Source organism: Dunckerocampus dactyliophorus, chromosome 14 (assembly GCF_027744805.1).
Source record: "Dunckerocampus dactyliophorus isolate RoL2022-P2 chromosome 14, RoL_Ddac_1.1, whole genome shotgun sequence".
Classification (NCBI taxonomy): domain Eukaryota; kingdom Metazoa; phylum Chordata; class Actinopteri; order Syngnathiformes; family Syngnathidae; genus Dunckerocampus; species Dunckerocampus dactyliophorus.
Genome location: NC_072832.1, coordinates 13010506 through 13031845, shown reverse-complemented (window position 1 = coordinate 13031845; position 21340 = coordinate 13010506). Strand labels below are relative to the sequence as shown.

General features: G+C 40.1%; 1 protein-coding gene across 1 annotated transcript; it reads right to left on the bottom strand.

The window, feature by feature from the left end:
* Positions 1-1651: 1651 nt before the first annotated feature.
* Positions 1652-20912, bottom strand: ppp1r21 (protein phosphatase 1, regulatory subunit 21). The gene is made up of 22 exons (XM_054799192.1): positions 20298-20912; positions 18806-18874; positions 18440-18586; positions 14062-14163; positions 13810-13974; positions 13671-13729; positions 13474-13568; positions 13303-13355; positions 13066-13215; positions 12882-12983; positions 12711-12799; positions 12487-12623; positions 12307-12399; positions 9856-9983; positions 9281-9430; positions 8083-8175; positions 7520-7771; positions 7227-7262; positions 7021-7137; positions 6081-6179; positions 5838-5966; positions 1652-3152 (listed from the first exon to the last, which is right to left on the bottom strand). Exons 1-22 carry the CDS (start codon positions 20355-20357, stop codon positions 3123-3125), a joined length of 2355 nt encoding a protein of 784 aa, XP_054655167.1. The 5' UTR covers positions 20358-20912; the 3' UTR covers positions 1652-3122.
* Positions 20913-21340: the final 428 nt, after the last annotated feature.

The following is a 21340-nucleotide window of genomic DNA, read 5'->3' as shown; positions in this document are numbered from 1 at the left end:
ACTTTTAGTCTAGGACTTTTCAACAAAGTTGTTCTCAGGACCACATTTCTAGAAAGCAAGTGACCAGGTTGCACCCTTTCAATGTTATTCTTAATTTGTATATAATTTCAATGCAAGGCGTTGCCTTACCTTACCATGTTTACCTCACCAAATGGTTAATATAGTCCTAAATAAAGTTATAAAGTATTCTACGCTCCTCCATACGATTGGAGCACATGCCAAAAATGCTGGTCAAAGATCGTCTAAAAACAGGGCATGCTCTGATAAGCATGTGCTGGTGTTTTTAGGAATCTGCTGCAAAAATGTTAGTTGCTCCCAAGTTTTTAACTGAACTCATGGGCCACACTGGATTTGGTCCACAGGAAAAACTGTAGCACTTCACATTCAAAATGTTGGCCAGAAATAAAAAGTGGATATTCTAAAGAAGCTGAATGATGAGAAAGATCACATCATATTGCAAATGATGTGCAGAATAAATGACTTGGAGCAGCGCACACACATGAAGAATATGATTATGACTGGGCTTCATATTACATATTAAATGACAGACATGCATTTTAAAATTCACCAACAAAAAACCCAAAACAGCATCGCTGAAACAGAGTAAGCTGAAAGAAACAAATGTCTACATAAATGAGTGTCTTACAAAACGCAATGCCACCATCGCCAAGAATGCATGCAACTTCAGGAAGCAATGATCATTAATAAGTTACTGTTTAATCTACAGTATATGCAGCATTTATTTATGATTTATATACTCGTGCATTCATCTCTTTATTTGATTCTCTATTATTAGGGCCCGAGCACTAAGACCTATCCGTCGTGCAAAGGCCGTATTGTATTTAGTTGTCTTTGTACTCTTTTTCAGACATGTTGAATGGTGTAAGTGTAATCATGATATTACTTTATGCAACTTGTTAAGCATGTTTGAAACATTTAGACCATAACATACTCTAAAGGCTATTTCTTGTCTTTAGCCTTTCTTCTTGGCTCTTTGGACCATGTGGCTATCGGATAAGTAGTCTACGATCACACAATTTAAAAGGGTTTCAAATTTATAAAAAAATAAGACCAGTATATGTGGTCACAGCGTTGGACAGAAAGCGCAGAATGAAAGTACACAGTCTGTATAGAAGCTGCCATGCCCCTCTAGAAAGTTAAAGTTAAGCTTGTGTGACAACAATGCATCTATTGTGTCTCTCTTCCAGTATTTTTCCATCAGTCATGTAATTATTGTGCAACTCTGATGTGCTACGAGAAGCTGTTATAACATCTAACAATACCATACAGGCCATCAATTGAATAGCCTCATTACTTGTTGCAGAGGCTTTGAGTGAGCTATTAAATTAATACTGTATAGTACAAATAGAGTACTATGTGTGTGGCCACTCATTTATTTGCAAATCTCCATTTGTTGGAACTGGTAATATGGTAATATGGTAATATAGTAATGGTGTTAAAAGCACCATGAACTACAATAGATTGACAGCATAGTTTTTCTTGCCAAAGAAAGTGACGCCATTAAGTAATCATCTTGAAACAGTTCCCATGTCTATTTAAATTTCCCAGTGGTCAGGGTGGATCACTGGCTTTTTGTCAATATTTTAGACCAAAAAAAAAAAAAACCACGACACAATGAGATCTTTCTAAACACAAGTAGAGCTTTATTTTGATTCTCACAGACATTGTGGGCTCTTGAGAAGTTACACTGTGAAGCTACAAGTACTGTATCATGTGTACACACAGTTGGCAAGTCCTGGTGGGCAGAGGGAAGACTGGCTTCTTCCTGACTTACCTCATCATGTCACAACAAGCCAGAGCTGAACTGTAAACTGAACGCTGCATGAACCAGCTTGTCTACGCACCAGTTAAAAGTCCAGGCAATGACGCATCCGATCATACAAACTTTATGGGACACACCCAAAAAGAGGAAGGAGACATTTTATGAGAAACATTTATATGCTCATATATATATATGTATATACCTGTATGTGTGAGGTTAAGATTAAAACATACAATAATTATTTTAACTGTATGAATAATGTATGCTGCTTTTATTCAAAACCATCTTTGCAGATTTACCCTTACTTTGGTGCTAAAAGGAAATACTGCTGCAAAGTAAGATCACACACGCGTACAGGTCCGCTTTACAAGCTCCCACTTGTCCGTTATAGACTTATTCTTCCATGTAAACACAGTAAATCAGTTGGTGCTTCCATTTGAAGATCCAAAGGATTTAAATGTCTTCAGAATGAAAGATGGATTCAAGTCTTTCCATTACTAGTTGATTGTTGGAAGCCCTTCTGAAGACCATGCAGATGTTGGAAGGGAAATGCATAATGTCTGAAACAATAGCTCCTTTAAAAAGACAACTTATTAAAGCTGGGGATGTTCCGCCTTTTTTCCTGTGTCGCTGTTCTGTGTGAACAGCACCGACATGTAATTTGGGGCGCGGCGAGGGGGTCAAAGTCGACCTGCAAATGTTCCGTCTTTGGAGGTAGTATCAGAGGTGTAACGAGTCGAGACGGGAGCTGTCTGAAAGGGAGCGGTGAGTAAACCATCTGTTGTGTTGAAAGCAATTGTTGCTTCCAGACCAATATTGTATCACTTTGTGACTGCACAGACATTCACAGCCATGTTCCGCTATGCTGAGTTGAGTCAGAGACACAGGCGAATAAATGTGGATTGTAACGTCTCTGATGCGGCAATTTTGCATAATCTCTGTGTGAAAGAGGCTTATATGTGTATGTTAAAACGGCCGCACTGACATTGTGTGTCCTCTCAGATAAGCAGTAAGATGTCATTTTTCCTCACACAGACACAGAACGGGAAAAATACAAAGGCTGACCGATGAACAGGAAGACAACAAGATGTGTCGCCTTCCTGCGGTTCATCTTCTATCCTGTTCTGGCGAAACGTCAAACAGCTTCTGGGACGAGTTATGTGATGCGGTGTCATGAGGAAGGGGAATGCCTTTTCAGTCAGTTTGCAGTGTCTGCATTGCCACCATTTAGAAAATTCTGAGGCTCTGGTAGTGGTCCGGGTTTTGTCACGGGAGGAGGTGGGTCTCCACAGTGTCTTCAAGGTGCTGTCCCAAATGGAGCCAATGTTTGAGGGCACTTCTAGCGACCTTTGTTCTTTTTGGCATTTCCCTACAGAAAGAAAATAACAACTTAGTTTTCACACAGCTTTGAAGATCAATGCATGAGCTCCTCCACTCGGGATGAGCATAATAACTGAAGATGCTCCAATCAGGGTTTTATGCTGCCGATCCATGAATGAGAAGGCATCATGTCACATACTAAAAGTGTCTTCTTCGAGAACATTCTGACATTTATTAAACAGGGAAGGTTTTATTGTATCCATATATTTAGGCCTGTCACGACAATCAGTCAACGAATTAATCACAAGATAAATTAAAACGAACTTGATAATTTTGCTGGCCTCGATATATTGAAATGTGCATGCTTGTTTGTTTTCCTCCTCTCTCTCTACCAAACAGGCTGGATGACAAGAGGGTTCAGTCTGTCTCTGTCTCAACACCTGGGGCGTTGGTTCTAGAGCGGAATGAACAGAGTGAGTGAACCCTCCTGTCAGTCATTCAGTCTCTTTGTCCCAGTGGGTGGAGTCGGAGTTGCTAGCGAGTGCTGCACCCTGCAAGTGAGCAAACACAAATATGAATGAAGGCACAAAAGCGATGGTTTCTAAGGCTAACGCCACAGCCCCAGGGTGACAATATTTAGTTTTTAAACAAGGTGAGCCCACAAACACCAATGAGCCAATATGCGGTGGCGATGAAGAAGGGGAATACGACCAACTTGCATGCGCACCTCAAACATAACCATCCTGTCCAATTTTCCCAACTGGGAAGAAAAAGTGCCGCTTGAGGTGCAGCGGAGCCTTTGTCCCGACAGTCAACACTTACTGTTGCCGTTTGTTTGGCAAAGTAAATATAATCAAAACAGCGCAAAATGGTGCATGCTCACAGACAGTGTAATTGGCTACATGTTAAGCCTTCCTGTTAAGGAATAATACACAACATTCATTATTTAATGAAGTGCCGATTTTAAAAAGGTTTTCTCATAATGCATTGCGTCTGAGCAACGCATTCATTGGTGCCTGCTGGGGCACTGTGATGACGTCAGCCTCCGTCTGGGCTCCTCTGGTGGACAGAGGCAGCACTGCATCAATCCATCCATTTTCTATGCCGCTTGTCCTCCAATGAAATGCTTTACTCAGACAAAATGCTTTATGGAAAAACTTTAAAATGTTTTTTTTGTTTGTTTTTTTTACTCGTATTGGTAGATGTTTAGGTATACCTTTTGTGTGTAAAGTTGCTGTGTGATGAGTTTAGTGTTCTTTGTAAGATGACACCGTGAGTTAGACTGTTATAAGTAATGACCTCCTGCAATTTCTGGTATTGTTTTTATTGTTGTGTGTGGTTTTTATTGGAGTGTTGTTTTTTTTCGTAACAGAGACAGGGTCTCTTTTATATTGGTTTTGGTTATGATTTTTAATTTAAGTGCAATTTTTGCCAGAGAGTCCATTTTATTTTCATTAGTTTTTTTTGTCTTTTTAATGTACTATGTTGTTTATTTTATTTAAAAGCTCTTGACATTCCAATTGCAATGTTAAATACTCTTGATAAATTATTTATTGCTTTTAATATGGTGTATTCGCATGATGATGCCATATATTATCATTACATTAATGAAAAAATGGTGTCAAAATAATGTTGACAGTAATCATTTGTAGGACAATTATCGTCCTGCAAAATTTGTAACAATGACAGGCTTACATATACTTCAAAAAATAAAAAATAAAAAAAAGCCTTATTTCAGCTTCCGGAGTTTTGGTTTGTCTCCTTGTTGGTGTAAACATTGCCCCCTCCCTCTGGCTTTGTCTTTTTCTCTTGTGAATTAATGTTGTTAGAAGCGCCATGGCACATGACAAGCTCATGCTGATGATAGCTCCATTATAAATACCGATAAATGCAACTTATAGTGCAGTGCAACATCCTCTCTATGACGCTGATGCGCCTTATATCGCTCCGGGGTATAAGTCCGGAAACTATGGTAGATGGTCTCAAGAAGAACACTATAATGTCAGCTATATGAAGTTGAACTACTACTCCAGGCAGTATTACTCTGCTAAATACTACACTGGCATGGAAACAGGAGTTCAAAACATTCAGGGAGATTCTCCCATGATGTTGAAGTTTACATTAGAAAAACAAATTGTTAATTTACTATGATTAGTTAATTGTCCATCTGTAATTTACACAAATAAAATGATTATTTTAGTTTTGTGCATGAAACAGATGGTATTTTGCAACACAAACAGAAAATATGATGCATTGCTAATTGCTTCATGTTGCATAAGAGCAGAGACAAAGTGAAAGCTACTGTTCAGATTTCCAACATTACTAAGCATACCTTTTAGAATTATAAAACATGCTGGGTCTGGTCCCTGTCCTTCCTGAGAAAACCACCAGCTTCCAATCACAAACATGCTCTGTCTTGTCATCTGGCAATAAGCGCTCGAAGCAGGCAGCAACATGCACCCACAAAAACGGACCTCTTCAAACTCTGCATCCTCAGACCTAATGTCTTTTTCACATGGTGCCAGCAGGCGCGTTTCCCTTCAGTCCATGTAGCAAGCACCCTGCCGCCATTGCCTTCTAGGTCCAGCCTGTAACTGACAGAATCTTTACGACGTCACGGCTCAAAGGCTTAAACTAACACTCCTGAGAGACAATTGAGTTTTATCGCTCACTGTTTTTTTTCCATTCTTAGTTAAAAGTTCCTAAGAAATAAAGCAGAATATAAGCACTGTACCTTGCTGCCCAGTTTGAGCGTGTCAATCTCCTCTCTCTGTTTGCTCAGCGTCTCATTCATGCTACACAAATGGTCGCTCATCGTGCTCAGCTGGTTTTCGTAGCTTCTCTTGGTCGTGCTCAGTTCATCCTGTGCGGCAAACGGCAAACTTTCAATGGAGGGTGAGCCTTGAGTCCTGTTCGTGGGACTATTGCTGAAGGAGGCTGAAAAAAAGAGGGCTACGACAATGACACGGCAACGTACCTGCAGGTGTGTGATGTTCTGACTGGCCCGCTTTATGTCTACGACTAGAGTCTCACGTGATTTCTCTGCAATGGCTAATCTCCTGGCCAAAGCACGACACTAGAAAAATACAGAGGTGGGCAATTGTTTGAGAGTGCAGCGAGAAAAAAAAAAAAAAAACAATCACGTTGGACCCCCCCTTTTCAATAATTACCTAGTTTTGGGGGCCCTTGGCAGTCTGGTTCCCTTTGAATTGTCCTAACTTTTTCCTCAATATACAGTGGGTTTGCCAATAGCACTCATTGTAAATAAATTTAAAAACGTACAGTTAATCCATGTGATCGATATTGCCTGATCTCAGTCATGGATGATCGGCATCATAAAACCCTGATCCGAGCATCCCAACTAATGAGCAATGTTTAAAACACAAAACAAAACATCAGGACCACACACACTGGTATATTCTACGTGTCCTGTGTTCTGGCCTTCAAATATTTGGAAGCAACATATGCAGTAGATCCCCGTTTTTCGCGGATGCTACGTTCCAAGCCAAGCAGCTCATGGTGAAAATCTGCGAGTAATTTATACAGCCATAAAATTGTCTATTTTTGATACATGGCTTGCTCCTACCCCTCCAAAACCTCCTGCTAGCTTGACGTAAAATTTACTAACAGTGGTACACTTTACCTCTATTATTCAATTTATAAATTACTATGCTCGAGTTATGGTGAATGTGATGTCTTTTCTGTGGAAAAACAGCCTATTTTCAAGGGGGAAGACAAAAACCCCTGAGGCCATACAGTAAATGCTGAATCATGAAAGTGCAGGGTTCCACTGTAAAGTATAAGTAAAAGTATCAGTAAAAGTGGTGTTTTTGCTGCATCAATGCCATAAGAATACTTTTAAGAGAAGGTTGCTTCCTTAAGAGCTAATAAGGTCAACTTTCAAGTTTAGGATTCACCTCAGAGTGGAAATGCACTGCTTTGCTGTCTGACACCTGGAGCTGAGTGGTGAGCTCTCCCACTCTGGCCATGTAGTGAGTCTTTATCAGATGCTCCCTGGACTCCTCGTCTGCCACCTGCAAAACATACCCAACACCCTGCAACTTGACACTGGCTTCCTCCATGGAGAATATGCTGTTTTTCATACAAATGCATGGTCACTTACATGCTCAGCTGAAGGTACGGTACATAACATGCCAACCTGGAGAGAAGTGACAAATACAGTTTTTGAGTAGACTACAACAATAAACGCTATCTATACACAGTACACTGTGTACTCTCTATTGCAGCATTCTCCTGTTGTGCTGCCTCAGCACAGTGGAAATCAGAATTTTATCAAACAAAAACTGCGTAGGAGCTACAAGAATAGACAATAACACCCTTTGTTACAGGAAATGACGGACTCAAACCATGAAGAGGAACTTTCATCTACAAGCTGCAGATAAGCAGTGACTATACCAGGCTGGTGCACATGGTCTCCTTCCCAGCTGCTTTCAGAGCTGTCTCCACTTCCTCGTGGTTCTCTGAGACTGTGCTGACTGCAGTCTTCTGCAAGTTCGGACTTCCCTCCAGAGCTGCGGTGAGCTGCGTTTCCAAGTCAGCAATTCGCTGGTTCTCCTTTTCCAGTCGCACCTTCCCCAGCTGAGCTTCCAGGAGCCAGTGTTCTTTTTCCTGCTCCAAACGAGTAATCTTCTCCAGACTCTGCTGCACCTGCAGGAGGCAAGTAAGGCCAGTCAAAATGAGGTCAAATTAGACACAATTAAACAGGATTAAATTAAATCAATCAAAAAAAGTTGCATCTGGCTACCCTAAGCTATTTTTGCAGTACCTTCCAAAATTGCAATCATCTTGAAATTATTGTCATCATTTTTTCCATCACTACATGATTTATAGTAGCACCTGGTAGCACACAGAATTAGACATGCTTTTATAGGTGCCTTTGGCTACATGAAACAGAAAGTACTATATTATCAATCTAATGTCATCTGACAGAGATGATTACAGTGGAATGAGCATCATACCTGCTGGGTGAGACCTTCTCTACTCTCAGTGGAGCTGGTGAGTATACGGCGGTTGGACAAAGCTTCTCTATATGGAACAGACGGTGGCCTGGCCTAAACATTAACAAGACAAATAATTACTAAACAAAAAGTCAACAACTACAACAAAGATTGAATAGAATTTATTGTAAATGCTCCAATTTAACGCCTGTACTCCAGGGTTTCAGCTCCATGTAATTGATCATGGCACACAGCCACGCCAAAATAAAAGCCGCCACACCTTAACAATGTTTGACTAAATAGGTCAGGTGACAAAAAGAGGCGTTTTAGACTCTCAGTAACTTTGCCATTAAATTAACAGTTTTGCAATGTTCTCAGTTCATGTTCGGCTGGTTGTTGAAAAAAAGTTGACAAATTGTCATGATAAAAAATAACATTAACAGTAGCGGCATTTTAAGTAGCATGAGTGGTCACCACCCTGCAGCTTCATCTACTTCTACACCAACTTTAGAATGTTGGCTGAACTACTCACCTGAGAAACTCATGCATGTTGCACTCACCATACTCTTGTTTACAAGAACTCATCAGCAGTATTTATGCTGACTGAGCAGTTTGTTCCTTTCTGGTGTAACACTGGGTTTCTTGCTACTGTGTAATAAATGACCAGTTGGTCAAAAAGGGCTAAATTTTACTTTCCACTTTCTCATGCACGCCGAATCGCTAAAGTTTGTTGTTGTTATAAATTATAAGTTTTCACATTTTAGAAGCAAACGCTCTCCAATTATCGCCTGCTTCCAAGTTCCATCCATCAATTTTCTATGCCGCTTAATCCTCAATAGGGTCACGGGGGTATGCTGGAGCCTATCCCAGCTGACTTTGGGCGAGAGGCAGGTCCCCAGCCAATCGCAGGGCAGCTTCCAAGTTCCAGTTAATCCTCTTTGCGGTTAAGGTAAATAAATGCCCCAGCTATAATTACAGCATTTACTGGAATTTAGTGTTGTGTTTTTAATACTGTATTTAGCCCCTCTCATGTAGGTAAAACATCAAAACATATCTGCCGTGCAATTCTACACCAACACAAACTACAACCACAACCACAAAAAAATATATACTGTTAAATTTCTACCTTTGTAAAGGATAAATGATACAGCTTTTGTACAGTACAGGAACTATGTTGTTCTGTCCAATTAACTTTTCACCAGCAGATGTAAACACGTACCTTTCTAAGAGCGTGAATGTAAGCAGCTGCTTTTTTCTTATTGGAAAGCATACTTTCAGCTTGCAAGGGGTTAAGTGCTGCTGTGCTTCCTTTGGGACTGTAGCCCGATGACGTGAAGAAGTCCAAGTTGTTGCTGAAGAACGTGGCGAGCTGCATGAAACCACAGAAATTAAACCTCATAAAATTAAATCCTTAGCAGCTTCTTGAGCTGGAAGGCAACAGTGCTGGATAAAGTAAATGTCGGTGCAGTTAAGATTTGTTCTGAGATGCTGAATCTCAGATGGTCCCTTTCACACATCCTGTGCCAGCATGCGTTCAAGCCACCGCACTGGGCTTCCTATCAAACAAGTCTTGATTTAAGAAGAGAAATCATTTATCAGCATTTTGCCTGGGAGGCATCTGTAAAAACTGTGATTTGGATAGCTTTGAACATTTAACTGCTGCCCACCTGAGTCCTGCCACTCAGATTACACTCACTGTGGCGGCAACCCAGCATGATGATACTGTGAAAACTCATTTATGTAACTCAAGGTGTGTGACGAATCATTAACCTGACTGCCCCCTTCTGGCCATACCTTGCCAGTGCTGTTGGTCAGTGATCCTAGAGAGCCCAGCAGACATTCTGTGGTGGTGAAGAGTTTCTGTGTTGCAGTGGGGAGCTCCTGCTCAAGGCTGGCCTTCTGGTTGTAGTGCTTTGACATCTCTACACACACAAACGGGCACACAGACGAGTAAAAACAGCAGGGGAGGACAATTTCAAATTCATCACGTTTTGAGGTCTCGTGGGCCCTAAGCCTGGGACAATAATAAATAATGACACAGTAAATGAAAATGAACTTGATCATTTTGCCGGCCTCAATATATTGCCATGTGCGTTTGTGTGTGTCTTTCTTCGAGGATTGCCTCCAAACAGTCAGCAAGAAGATTCACTCTGTGCATTGGTTTCAGCACATTTTTGCCAGCGAACAACGGCATGAAAGGAGTGAGCCCTTTTGTCAGTCATGCAGTCTCTTTGTCTTGGTGGGTGGAGGCAGGGCCAATAGCATACACACAGAGTGCAGAAGAGTGTAACGTAGTAGAAATATATATATTTTTTTAAATTGTACTTTTCTGAGAATTCTCGTAGACCCAATCTCGTGTATCGTCTCGTCTCATGAAACCCCTAATAAATATGCTTTAACGGCTTTAATTATTTCAGTTCAATGTTTTTTGCTATATACAGTAATCCCTTGCCACTTCATACATCAATTTTTGCAGCTTCACTCTATTACTCTATATAAAAAATACAATAATAAACCATGCTTTGTGGTTGATTACAGCCTATTATTAGTCCAAAAATATGCATATTTAAGGAAATTTTACATATTTTTGTCTAAATTAAGCATTTTCAAGCATAAAAATGGATATCCATCCATTCTCCATGCTGCTTGTCCTCACTAGGCTTGTGGGGGTCTGCTGGAGCCTACCCCAGCTTGCTTTGGGTGAACAGCGGGGTACACCTTGGACTGGTCGCCAGTGAATCGCAGGGCACATACAAACAACCATTCACACTCACATTCATACCTATGGACAATTTAGAATTGCCAATTAACCTAACATGCATGTTTTTGGAATGTGGGAGGAAACCGGAGTACCCAAAGAAAACCCACGCACGCACGACGGGGAGAACATGCAAACTCCACACAGAGATGCCCAACGGAGGTTCGAACCCAGGTCTTCCTGATCTCCTGACTGTGTGGCCAACATAAAAATGACTAAATTAACTAAAATACAAATATAAGGCATTCAGAAGACGCATTCAAAGATGTTGTGATGATATGTAGTATTCTACACTGGCACTAAGTGTCAGTGATGTTACTGTAATGTTCGGTGAGACACACAAGCACGAGACCCGATGGCCAGAACGAGCTACTTTATTGGAGCAGCCGTAGCCCACGCCAAGCTAAAGCTCAACTCTGAACCCTCAACATCACTTCCTGTCTGCCCACCACTCAGCTCAATGAGCAACAGAACATATTTAGAGATACAGAGATGAGCACAAGTCTTAAAATGCTTATTTTCGCTTATTGTGTCTAGTACATTGGGTAATATGAGCGTATATGTAACTACGGGAGTGTTATTTCATGTCTAAAGGCTCTATTAATGATATATTAAAAAACTTATTTTGAAGGCCATAAACATGTTTTTCTATACAAAGTACAAAAATATGCCATTTATAAATAAGAAATCCTACTTTGCGAAAATTAATTTATCGAGGTCGGGTCTGGAGCCAATTAACTGCAATAAACTAGGGATTACTGTCAGACACTTTCTCATTCAGTAGCATGAGAATGCGTTTGTAAACTTTTGACTGGTACTGTATATACAGTATATTATCTTTTAAATGTTTTTCTTTTCTTCTTTCTATGTTCCTCTTTTCAGTTGCTCGTTGCTTCTCATGTTGCTGTAACATCTAAATTTCCCATTCAGGGATCAATAATATAGCATATAATCAATAAATAATCTATAATTAAGGAAAACCCCTATCCCCTGGACCTAGGAAGGATTTTTTAGAAGGCAGAAATTATTAATAAAAAAAAATTATACACCTGCATAAGCAAAGAAAATGACTAAAGAAGTGAAAGTAAGTCAACTTTCCACCATTGTCAAAAAATACTTAAATTAGGTGAATGAGATGGGAGAGCAAATTAAATGGTAAAAAATAATCAAATTAACAGCTCATTGTTTTATTTTCATAGGCTTAATACTCAAAGTATTTTCTGCAGTTCTTGTGCAGATATCACAAAATACTCTGAACCCAAAAGAAACAAGTTATTCATGAAGATAATAGGAAGAAAATGCCTCCTCTTTGCCATGGAGCATTAAGATTAGACAATGGAAAAGGGCTGTGTGGTCTGAAGAGTCCAGACTGAACCATTTCCACATCCAGGTAAAAACTAATTGGGATAAAATGATACTCCTTTCAGGTCTACTGCCCACTGTATTCATGTGACTAAAACGGTGAAAAAGAGGTTCAGGCTGCTCACCTTTAACAGCATCATGAAGACTGTGCAAGCAGGCAGCCAGTTGTGTGAAGACAGCAGAAGTGCTGCTTTGTGGCATGGCATCCTGACGAACACCTGACACACAAAGAGCCACAGAGAGAAACAACCATTATTCTTTCACAGCACTAGGAGGATAGGTTTGAATAATTCATGGTAACCTACTGGGTAATGTCATAAGGTTAATGTATCTTTGTAGTTTCCCAAAGGCTGAAGTGACTCTCTTCATATCGTTCTGAAGCTCCAGGTTCTTTACTTTTAGGGCAGCAGTGCAAAGAGGTGTCTGGCACTCCTCCTCTAGGCTAGACAGGAGAAGACTGTATCAACAACCAACAACATCCACTCTCTTTCGTCTTTATCACACACACACATGCAACAACACAGCAGACCTTCTGAGTTGATAAGGAAGCAGCTTTTGTAGAAAATGGGTATATGAGGAGAAATGGTCGGTGAAGTACTTCAGCTTGTCCACAGTCTCCTGCAATTTAATCACAACAGGAGATAAACAGTGGCACATCTTGATGGGGTTAGCACAATGGTTTCCACCTAAAAGAGCTCACAAGCATTGTGACTGTGTCTTCGGTGATGCTTTGGTGTAACTGCAGGAAACTGTCCTCTAGGGGGCGCACATACATCGCATTCTCATGCAGATACTGAGAGAACTGGAAGGACAGAGAGTTGTGCACCATCATTAGCAGACACACAAGAAATGTAATATCTGCTCTGTGTATGAACTTTTCTGACCTTCTGGTTCAGCGGAGAGATGGGCTCAATGGAAGAGTCCAGTGGATAGATGTGGACCCTCTGCTCAGTGTATGAATGGAAGTTCAGCAGACCAGCCACCAGGTCTTGAATAAAACTTAAGGCCTGGCCCGCTGCATCCCGCGCTTTTAGCTGAAATTTTTTAAAAATATGTATGTAGATCAACGTCAAAAGTTTGTGGCCAGACACATTTTCGTTGAGACGCCCCTGAACACCCACCTGATGTCTTCGATTGTGTGGCGGCACGTTTAGACTGTTGTAGTCACTAAATTCTAAAGGATTGGAGCAACAAAAGAAATAACATGCCTATTTCACTTGGCTGACAAATGTTCCTCAGCAAGTCCTAAGTTCGACATGATTTTGAATTGTGTTTGAGTGCTGAAGACTCACTGGTGTCGTTAAAGGGGACTTTCTCTTGGATGACGCTGCTGCTTTGTTTCAACTGTCTGTTGAGTTCTGACTGGCATCGCCTTAACTGTTGCTGACTGTACCAAAAAAAAAAAAAAGCACACCAGATCCACTTCACAACTAACCAGGACTCAGCCGAGAATCTGTGATGGAACAGAATTAAAACAAGACAAACACACCACTCCTCTGTTCTCAATCTGCACTCTTTCCCTTCCATCTCTAGAGTCTGCGTTTTAACCTAGAAGAGGAGGAATGCACGTAAATAGATCAAGTAAACTTACAATCTCATGGTGACTCATCCTCTTGGCTCATCCTCACCTCCAATCTCGCCTTGTCACTCTGTAGCCTCTCGATAGTTTCCGTGTACTTGGCCGTTAGTCTATCCACGACTGCCTGGTGCTGCTGCGAGTCTCTTTCTAGTTCCTCCAGACGTGCCCTCATCTCCGCCTCCTGTCTCCTGTGCTGCTCATCTGCCTCGTAAAACTACAAGAGCAAACAGCAGAAGACAAACATGCGCTGATTCCTCATAATTCCTCTGAATGTTTCAAAAGGATAGCATTCAATCTTTACTTGAATGTGAAGCCTCTCGTTTTCTTCAATCTTTTTCTGCAGGTCCTCATCAAAAACACTTTGTGTTCGAACGCCATGGTGTGAGGGGGAATCCCCTTTATTCTGAAGGAAGGCAAGAGCATTTAATCGTCACCATCATTATCCAACTGTATCTCCAACAATTATTGTATGATTGCTGAGGTAAGCATTCCCACTAATGCTACGGTACATCCATTATTCTTCCACGTCTTTTAGCAGCATGTTGGCTTTGTGCAGGTGCACTGTAGTGTACAGTAATCCCTTGTTTATTGCGGTTAACTGGTTCCAGACTCGACCGTGAAAAGTGAATTTCCGCTGAGTAGGATTCCTTATTTATAAATAGAATATTTCCATAGTTAGACCACAGAAAATCTGTTTACCACCTCCTAAATACGGTTTTCAACATTATTAGAGGGTTACAGCAGCAACGGTAGCTCATGTTAGGGATTATTGTGCCTGTTTTGAGATCATTTAAACTTGCAATAAAAGCTTGCTGTTCTGGCAAATCAGTCTATTTTAGTTGATTTAGCCATTCTTTTACTTGAAAATGCTTAAATAGCACAGAAAATAGGAACCATTTGCTTACATATGCATAATTTGAGTTATAATAGGTGGTATTCAACCACAGTTTGAGTCTATATCCTAAAATTATTAGACCAAGCAGAATAACAGACCACTGTGCCACCCTTATCGATAATATATTCACCAATGACTTTGATAATAACACAACTAGTGGCCTGTTAATTAGTGACATCAGTGATCATCTCCCAGTGTTTATCATTTACAATGAACATTATGATAAATGATACACTTTTCAAAGAGTGTGCAAAGAGGATACCGTCAGCGCTTTCAGGAAAGATCTAGAAGAACAAAGACAGGAGAGTGTCTACAGTGCAAAAGATGTGGACGAAGCATATGATCACTTTCTATGCACTTATATGGAGCTCTACGATAAGAACTGTCCCTGCCAAGAAAAGTCCAAGAAGCAAAGGAAGAACAACCAGCCATGGATAACAGAAGCACTAAAAAACACCTGTAAGAAGAAGAATACATTATACAGGAAATTTATCATTCAACAAACTAAAGAAGCAGAAAGGGAAAGGCTTCTTGAGACGTCATCTGTACTTCTGTGAAGAAGGTGTCGGACGTTTCGCTCCTCATCCGAAGAGCTTCGTCAGCGAACTAATAAGTGCTGGTAGCCTAGGCCTTAAATACAGTAAGAGTGGGCGGAATTGGTGTGCCAACGCCCTCCTCCTATTGGTTCCTTACACTAAGCCTGGGCAGAGTAGTGGTCTAATCCTCTCCTGCCATTAGCACCTCCGATAAAAGGGAAGTGTCGCTCCCTGAGTTGGGTATGAACGACTCTGATACTGGCTCGGCCCTGGCTCCACCTCATTTGCAAGACTAAGAGCTGTGGGTTTTGGTCTCAGTAACCTGCTGAACACAGGGTCCAAATTAAACCTCAAACCACCATTCCGATTTAATGATGGGTTCTGTTGTTTGACAAAAATAGCTTCCTTTACTCCTCTTTCAAACCATCTGTTTTCTTTGGCCAAAATCTTTACCTCGCTGTCCTCAAAAGAGTGATTGGTTGCTTTAAGGTGTAGATGTACTGCTGATTGAGGACCACTAAAATTGTCCCTGCGATGTTGATAAAGCCTTTTTTGGAGCATTTGCTTAGTTTCCCCAATGTAGTGCTCTTTGCATTCCTCATCTTTACAGTGGATGGAATAGACCACATTGCTCTGTTTTTGGTTTGGAGCCTTGTCTTTAGGATGCACTAAGGGTATTTACTGGTTTGAAATAGGTAGGAATTTTGTGTTGCCATAAGATCCTCTGGAGTTTTTCGGAGACCCCAGCTACATAAGGGACTACCACTCCTCTCCCTTTTGCTTCTGTGGGCTTTTGGGTTTCTTTCCCTACTCTCTTCTTTTGACATTTGTTAAAAGCCCACCGCGGGTACCCACAGGTTGAGAGCGCTCTCTGGACAAAGAAGCAGAAAAAAAATATAAAATAAGTTGACAACAATCTTGAGAGTGTGCAAGAGGGAATATTACAGAAATTATCTAGTGAGATAAGAATAAAAATAACAATTTGGGGCATCTTAAATAGTATATAAGAAACAGCAGTAGGAATGCAAACTACCCTCACTATTTTATGGTTGGAAACACTAATAAGGATGATAAGAATGAGGTAGCTGAAATGTTTAACAATTATTTAGTAAATATAGGACCAAAACTGGAAGAAGAAATTCCAAAACTCTGGACAATGGAAGAATGGAATGGAATGAAACCATAGATAGGAATCTCAATTCCATGTTTCTCACTGGAAATCACTGGAAAAGGAAATCACTAACATTGTCAAAAAAGGTTAAAGCAAAAACATTAACTGATTGTAATGGAATTTAAATGGAATCAATTAAAAGGGTTATCAATGAGATTTTAGAACCGTTAACATGTATTAGTAACTTATGATTTCAGATTTCCTAACAAAATGAAAATAGCTAAAGTGGTTCCAATTTTCAAAAATGGAGAAAAACATAAATTTATAAATTACCGACCATTTTCTTTATTACCCCAATTTTCTAAAATTACCAAGAAGCTATTTAATAACAGGTTGGACAAATGTATTAATAACAATGAATTACTAGCAGGTAGTCAATACGGTTAAAGAGCTAACATTTCAACTGATTGAAATCACGGAGAAAATTACTACTGCTATAGACCACGGAAAGTGTGCAGTTGCAGTATTCATGGATCTTACAAAAGTCTTCAATACAATGAATCACAACATTTTAACAAAATTACAAAAGGTACGTAATCAGAGGATTAGTTTTGAATTGGGTTAAAAGCTACCTAGCAAACAGGAAACAATTTATAAAGTGAGGAGAATAATCTGAGAGTTAAAATATCACGTGTGGAGTACCCCAGGGGACCAAAACTGTTCAATTTGTATATCAATGATATTTGTAAAGTCACAAAGGACTTAAAGTTGGTATTATTTGCAGATACCACCACTGCCTTTTGTTCTGGGGAAAGCACACAAGAACTAATTAAAAAGGTCAAGGATGAAATGGTCCTATTAAAGACATGGTTTGATAAAAACATATTATCCTTGGACTTAAGTAAAACTAAAATTATGCTATTTGGAAATAGCAGAAAGGATACGTACGATCAAATACAAATAGACGGAATGGATATTGAAAGAGTGAAAGAAAATACATTTCTGGGGATCATAATAAGACGGAAAAATGAGTTGGAAATCTCATATTAAAAATATACAACAGAAGGTGGCGTGAAATACTTCAATGCTGGCGACCAGTCCAGGGTGTACCCCGCCTGTCGCCCGAAGTCAGCTGGGATAGGCTCCAGCATGCCCCCGCGACCCTAGTGAGGAGAAGCGGTATAGAAAATGGATGGATGGATGAATAAAGCAAAATATGTTCTTGTTAAAAAATCAGTCCACACTCTTTACTGTTCCTTAGTATTACCATATCTAACGTATTGTGTGGAAATATGGGGCAATAATTATAAAAGCAATCTTCACTCACTCAATGTACTGCAAAAAAGATCGGTGCGGATAATTCATAATGCCGCGTATGGAGAACATACAAACCCTTTATTTTTTAAATCACAGATATTCAAATTTGCTGATTTAGTAAATTTTCAAACTGCTAAAATAATGCATAAAGTTAACAATAACTTACCTAAAAGCATCATCCAGTATTTCTATATCAGAGAGGAGAAATATGATCTTAGGGGAAAATTGAGCTTAACACACTTATATGCGAGAACATCGCTGAAAACCCACAGCATTTCAGTAAGTGGAATTAAATTATGGAGCAGATTGAGCAAGGAACTCAATGCACCAAGACGAGTGAATTCAAAAAACAATACAAGCAGTTGATGTTGGCTAAATATAAGGCAGAAGAGCCTTGATTATAATATTTATTCTTCTGTCATTCTTGTTTTCATTTTATTTATTTATTATTACACTGATTATTATTTGGAATAATATTCCATGAAATGCTGGAAGTGAATAATATGTACTGCACAATATGTGGAATGGATGGGGGCTAGGATTAAATAAACTTTGCTTCTTCCTACTCCTTTTGGACATGTGGAACTGTGAAATGATTGATGAGATGTATTCCACTGTAACCTGCATGTACTTGTATGTTCAAATAAAATGAAACCAAACCAAACGAACCAGCATGATTTATGAATATATTTTTGAAAAACTAATAGAGTGAAGCCACTGAATTCGAAGAGTGAAGTAGCAAGGGATTACTGCACACTTTAACAGGAGATACACAATTGAACTTATTCCGTGTGCTGAAGAAACTACACTCAATGATCACCTTCCCCTTTTTGCCCTTGGCTTCACTGACAGCCAACTCTTCTTGAAGGAGCTCCACCCTTTTAGCCAGCTGCTGGTTCCGGAAGCTGAGACTGTCCATCTCCTGCTCCTGCTTCCTCAGGCTCTGATCCCTCTGCTTTAGCTGCTCCTGAAGATTTAGAAACAATTGGTAAATACAATAACAATCATGCTGCACGCAAATGTGAGGCACTGTGTGGATTAGCAGACAATCACTGGCAGCTGTATTGCAGTTATAAACCATGTGTGACACTGCAACCAGATGTTCTATGACTGTGATAAATGGCAGAAAATAACCCCAGAGATGTACAGTGAAGATCACACTTCTGTTGTGTAAATGTCACTTTACTTTGAGGGAAGCTGAGTTGGCCTGCTCATCAACAACTGCTTTTTTCAGCACCTGGTTCTGCGCACGGAGCTGTAAATATATCAACAAAAATGACACATCTGGATTAAAACTGTCAGGGTTGAATGCATTGTTCTACCTGTTTGTAACCATACAAGGAGTAGGTACCACAATAAAAGCATAAAAGAGACTCGCATATTCGTGTATGAGTGACAACTACATAGTCAGCACTTCCTGTCTAAGATATGGCGGTTTACTAACTGGGAGGTCAGAGTCAAACAGGAAGCAGCACACACTGGCTATGCAGTCAGATGACATGGAAACAAAGGGCATATAGAGCTCACATGAGAAAACAGAGCCTTTACCGCCATTTAGAACCAAATTAACCCATTGAAATGTTGCAAGCAAACGGACCAAATTATATTTTTAATGTCTAAACGTGATTTGTTATCTTCTTATACATCTTTTAATACACAGGTTTGAAAGTCTATTGTAGGGGTCGTCAACCCGCGGCTCTTCAGCCTCCTTGTTGCAAGTCCCCCCTCTTTTTTTTTCCTAACATCTAACACCGAAGTGGAGCAAATGTGCATTTTTGAAAAGAGCATGAAATACCCGACTCACCGCAAGTTTGTGAATGCATCTATAGACCATGTTCTGACTCCTGATTGTACTGATGTGCAATACCACTGTTTTCCCTTTCTGAATTCTGTTGTTGGAACAGGTCAAATTTAAAAAACGACAACTATACGACAACTATCTGCTGCTCCAGGCTTTTTTTTTCTTTTTTTTTTTACAGGAAAAGGAGGCCAAAATGGCTGTTTTGGCGATAAAGGTTGCCTATCCTAAAGACTGAGCACTCATTAGGTACGCACGCACTCATCGTTCTATCTACTGAGATCCAATAGAAGAGTGCAATCAAAAAAAAGACAGTGATGCTCAGTCTTGTTGGACGCACACATGCATCTAAATCAGGAGTTTTCAAAGTGTGCCTGCTGCAAGGAGCCTTGCCTCAAACAACATAATACAGTTGCGGCCTCCAATCATTTCTGGAGTTTTCAGCTCACTCCAGTCTTTGTTTACTCTCTCACTGTAGGCACTACAAATTATTTTTAAACAGAACTGAAGCCAAATTGGCAGGTTTGAAAAACGTACATTCATCTTCTTCTGCTGCTTATTTGAGTTTGGGTTGCCAGGGCAGCAGCCTAAGGTTTGAAAAATGTTTTTTTTCTTTATTTTTCCAAAGCTGCTGCACTTCCCCTGAGGTTTTCTGGCCTCTCACCTCAAATAAGAGTTCTAAATAATTGCAACTATTTTTTTTATGTATGACACCCCTGCACAAGAGTTAACTGAGATAAACAACAACAACAACAACTTGGGTTCACTTCCAATTGTAGAACATTTGGTGTTCATTAGATTCATGTGTAGTGTTCCTACACCTTCAAATTGTTAGTCTATGGGAATAGTCAGCATATTGAAGTAGACAGAGGTGCTTTACCTTGGAGTACTCCTGTGCCAACCTGCTGTATTTGGTCTGAAGGTCCGTGACATTAGCCATTGTCCTTAAGAATCCTGGTCGCCGTCCTGACCTTGTGCGTCAATATTACCTTCTTCTTGGCTACTAGGTGAACTCTCCACTTAGCCTGATGGACACCACGAGTGATACACTGGCTAGCTCAGGTTAGCAAGCCCAGTTATTATTACCTTTTTGAGAGCGGCTCCTATAAGATAGAATTAGCTTCGCAAACATTGCTAAAGATGTACAGTCTTGCTTTCCGGATAAAACACAGCTTGGTGGTCACCTGATTTACGCAATGTCGCAAAGGCGGATGTTATTCGGACTAGGCAGTAGAGTGTTTGAGTTAACATTATCAGCGATGACAGCGCGCAGCATGCTAACTAGTTAGCAAAGTCGCGAAATACATACAGGCGCCGAAGAGGATGTAAAGCCATATCCAACAGAGTAGTGACCAGGAATACGCTCAAATATGAAACGCAGCTGCTGTTAAACTGCTATAAGGCCTTGACAAATCATGCATCATTTACAATGTTTTCATTTTATTATTCTTCGTCGGTCCAGCCAAGCGCAAGCTGAGAGGTCAGAGTTGAAGGAAATACAAAACTAGTGAGCTCATTCTGTCAGGACGTCCCCTAGCGGTTGGAGGTATAGTGAATGAAAACAGATGCGTAGCACTTTTGCCTGACATACTGTACAGTAGAATAAGTGGATTGTGTCATTGTATAACAGTGTCACGTTCATTTATTAATAATTTCATTACTGTGGCAGAGTCAATGTGAGAGGTGCAAAGGATAATTCTATATACTATTTGATCATACCCTTGCTTTATTTAGCATAGCATTTTTTAAACTTCTTCCACAGAGGGCTGCATGCTGATAATCGAAGGGGTCAAAACCAGTTTAATGTATATATGCTAAGGACTACCATGTCTAAGGATACATTCCTGATCACAATTTTAAGACCAGTGGAAAAATTACAAGAATTTACGTTTCAAACTTCAAAATGCCAAATTAAGAAATGGG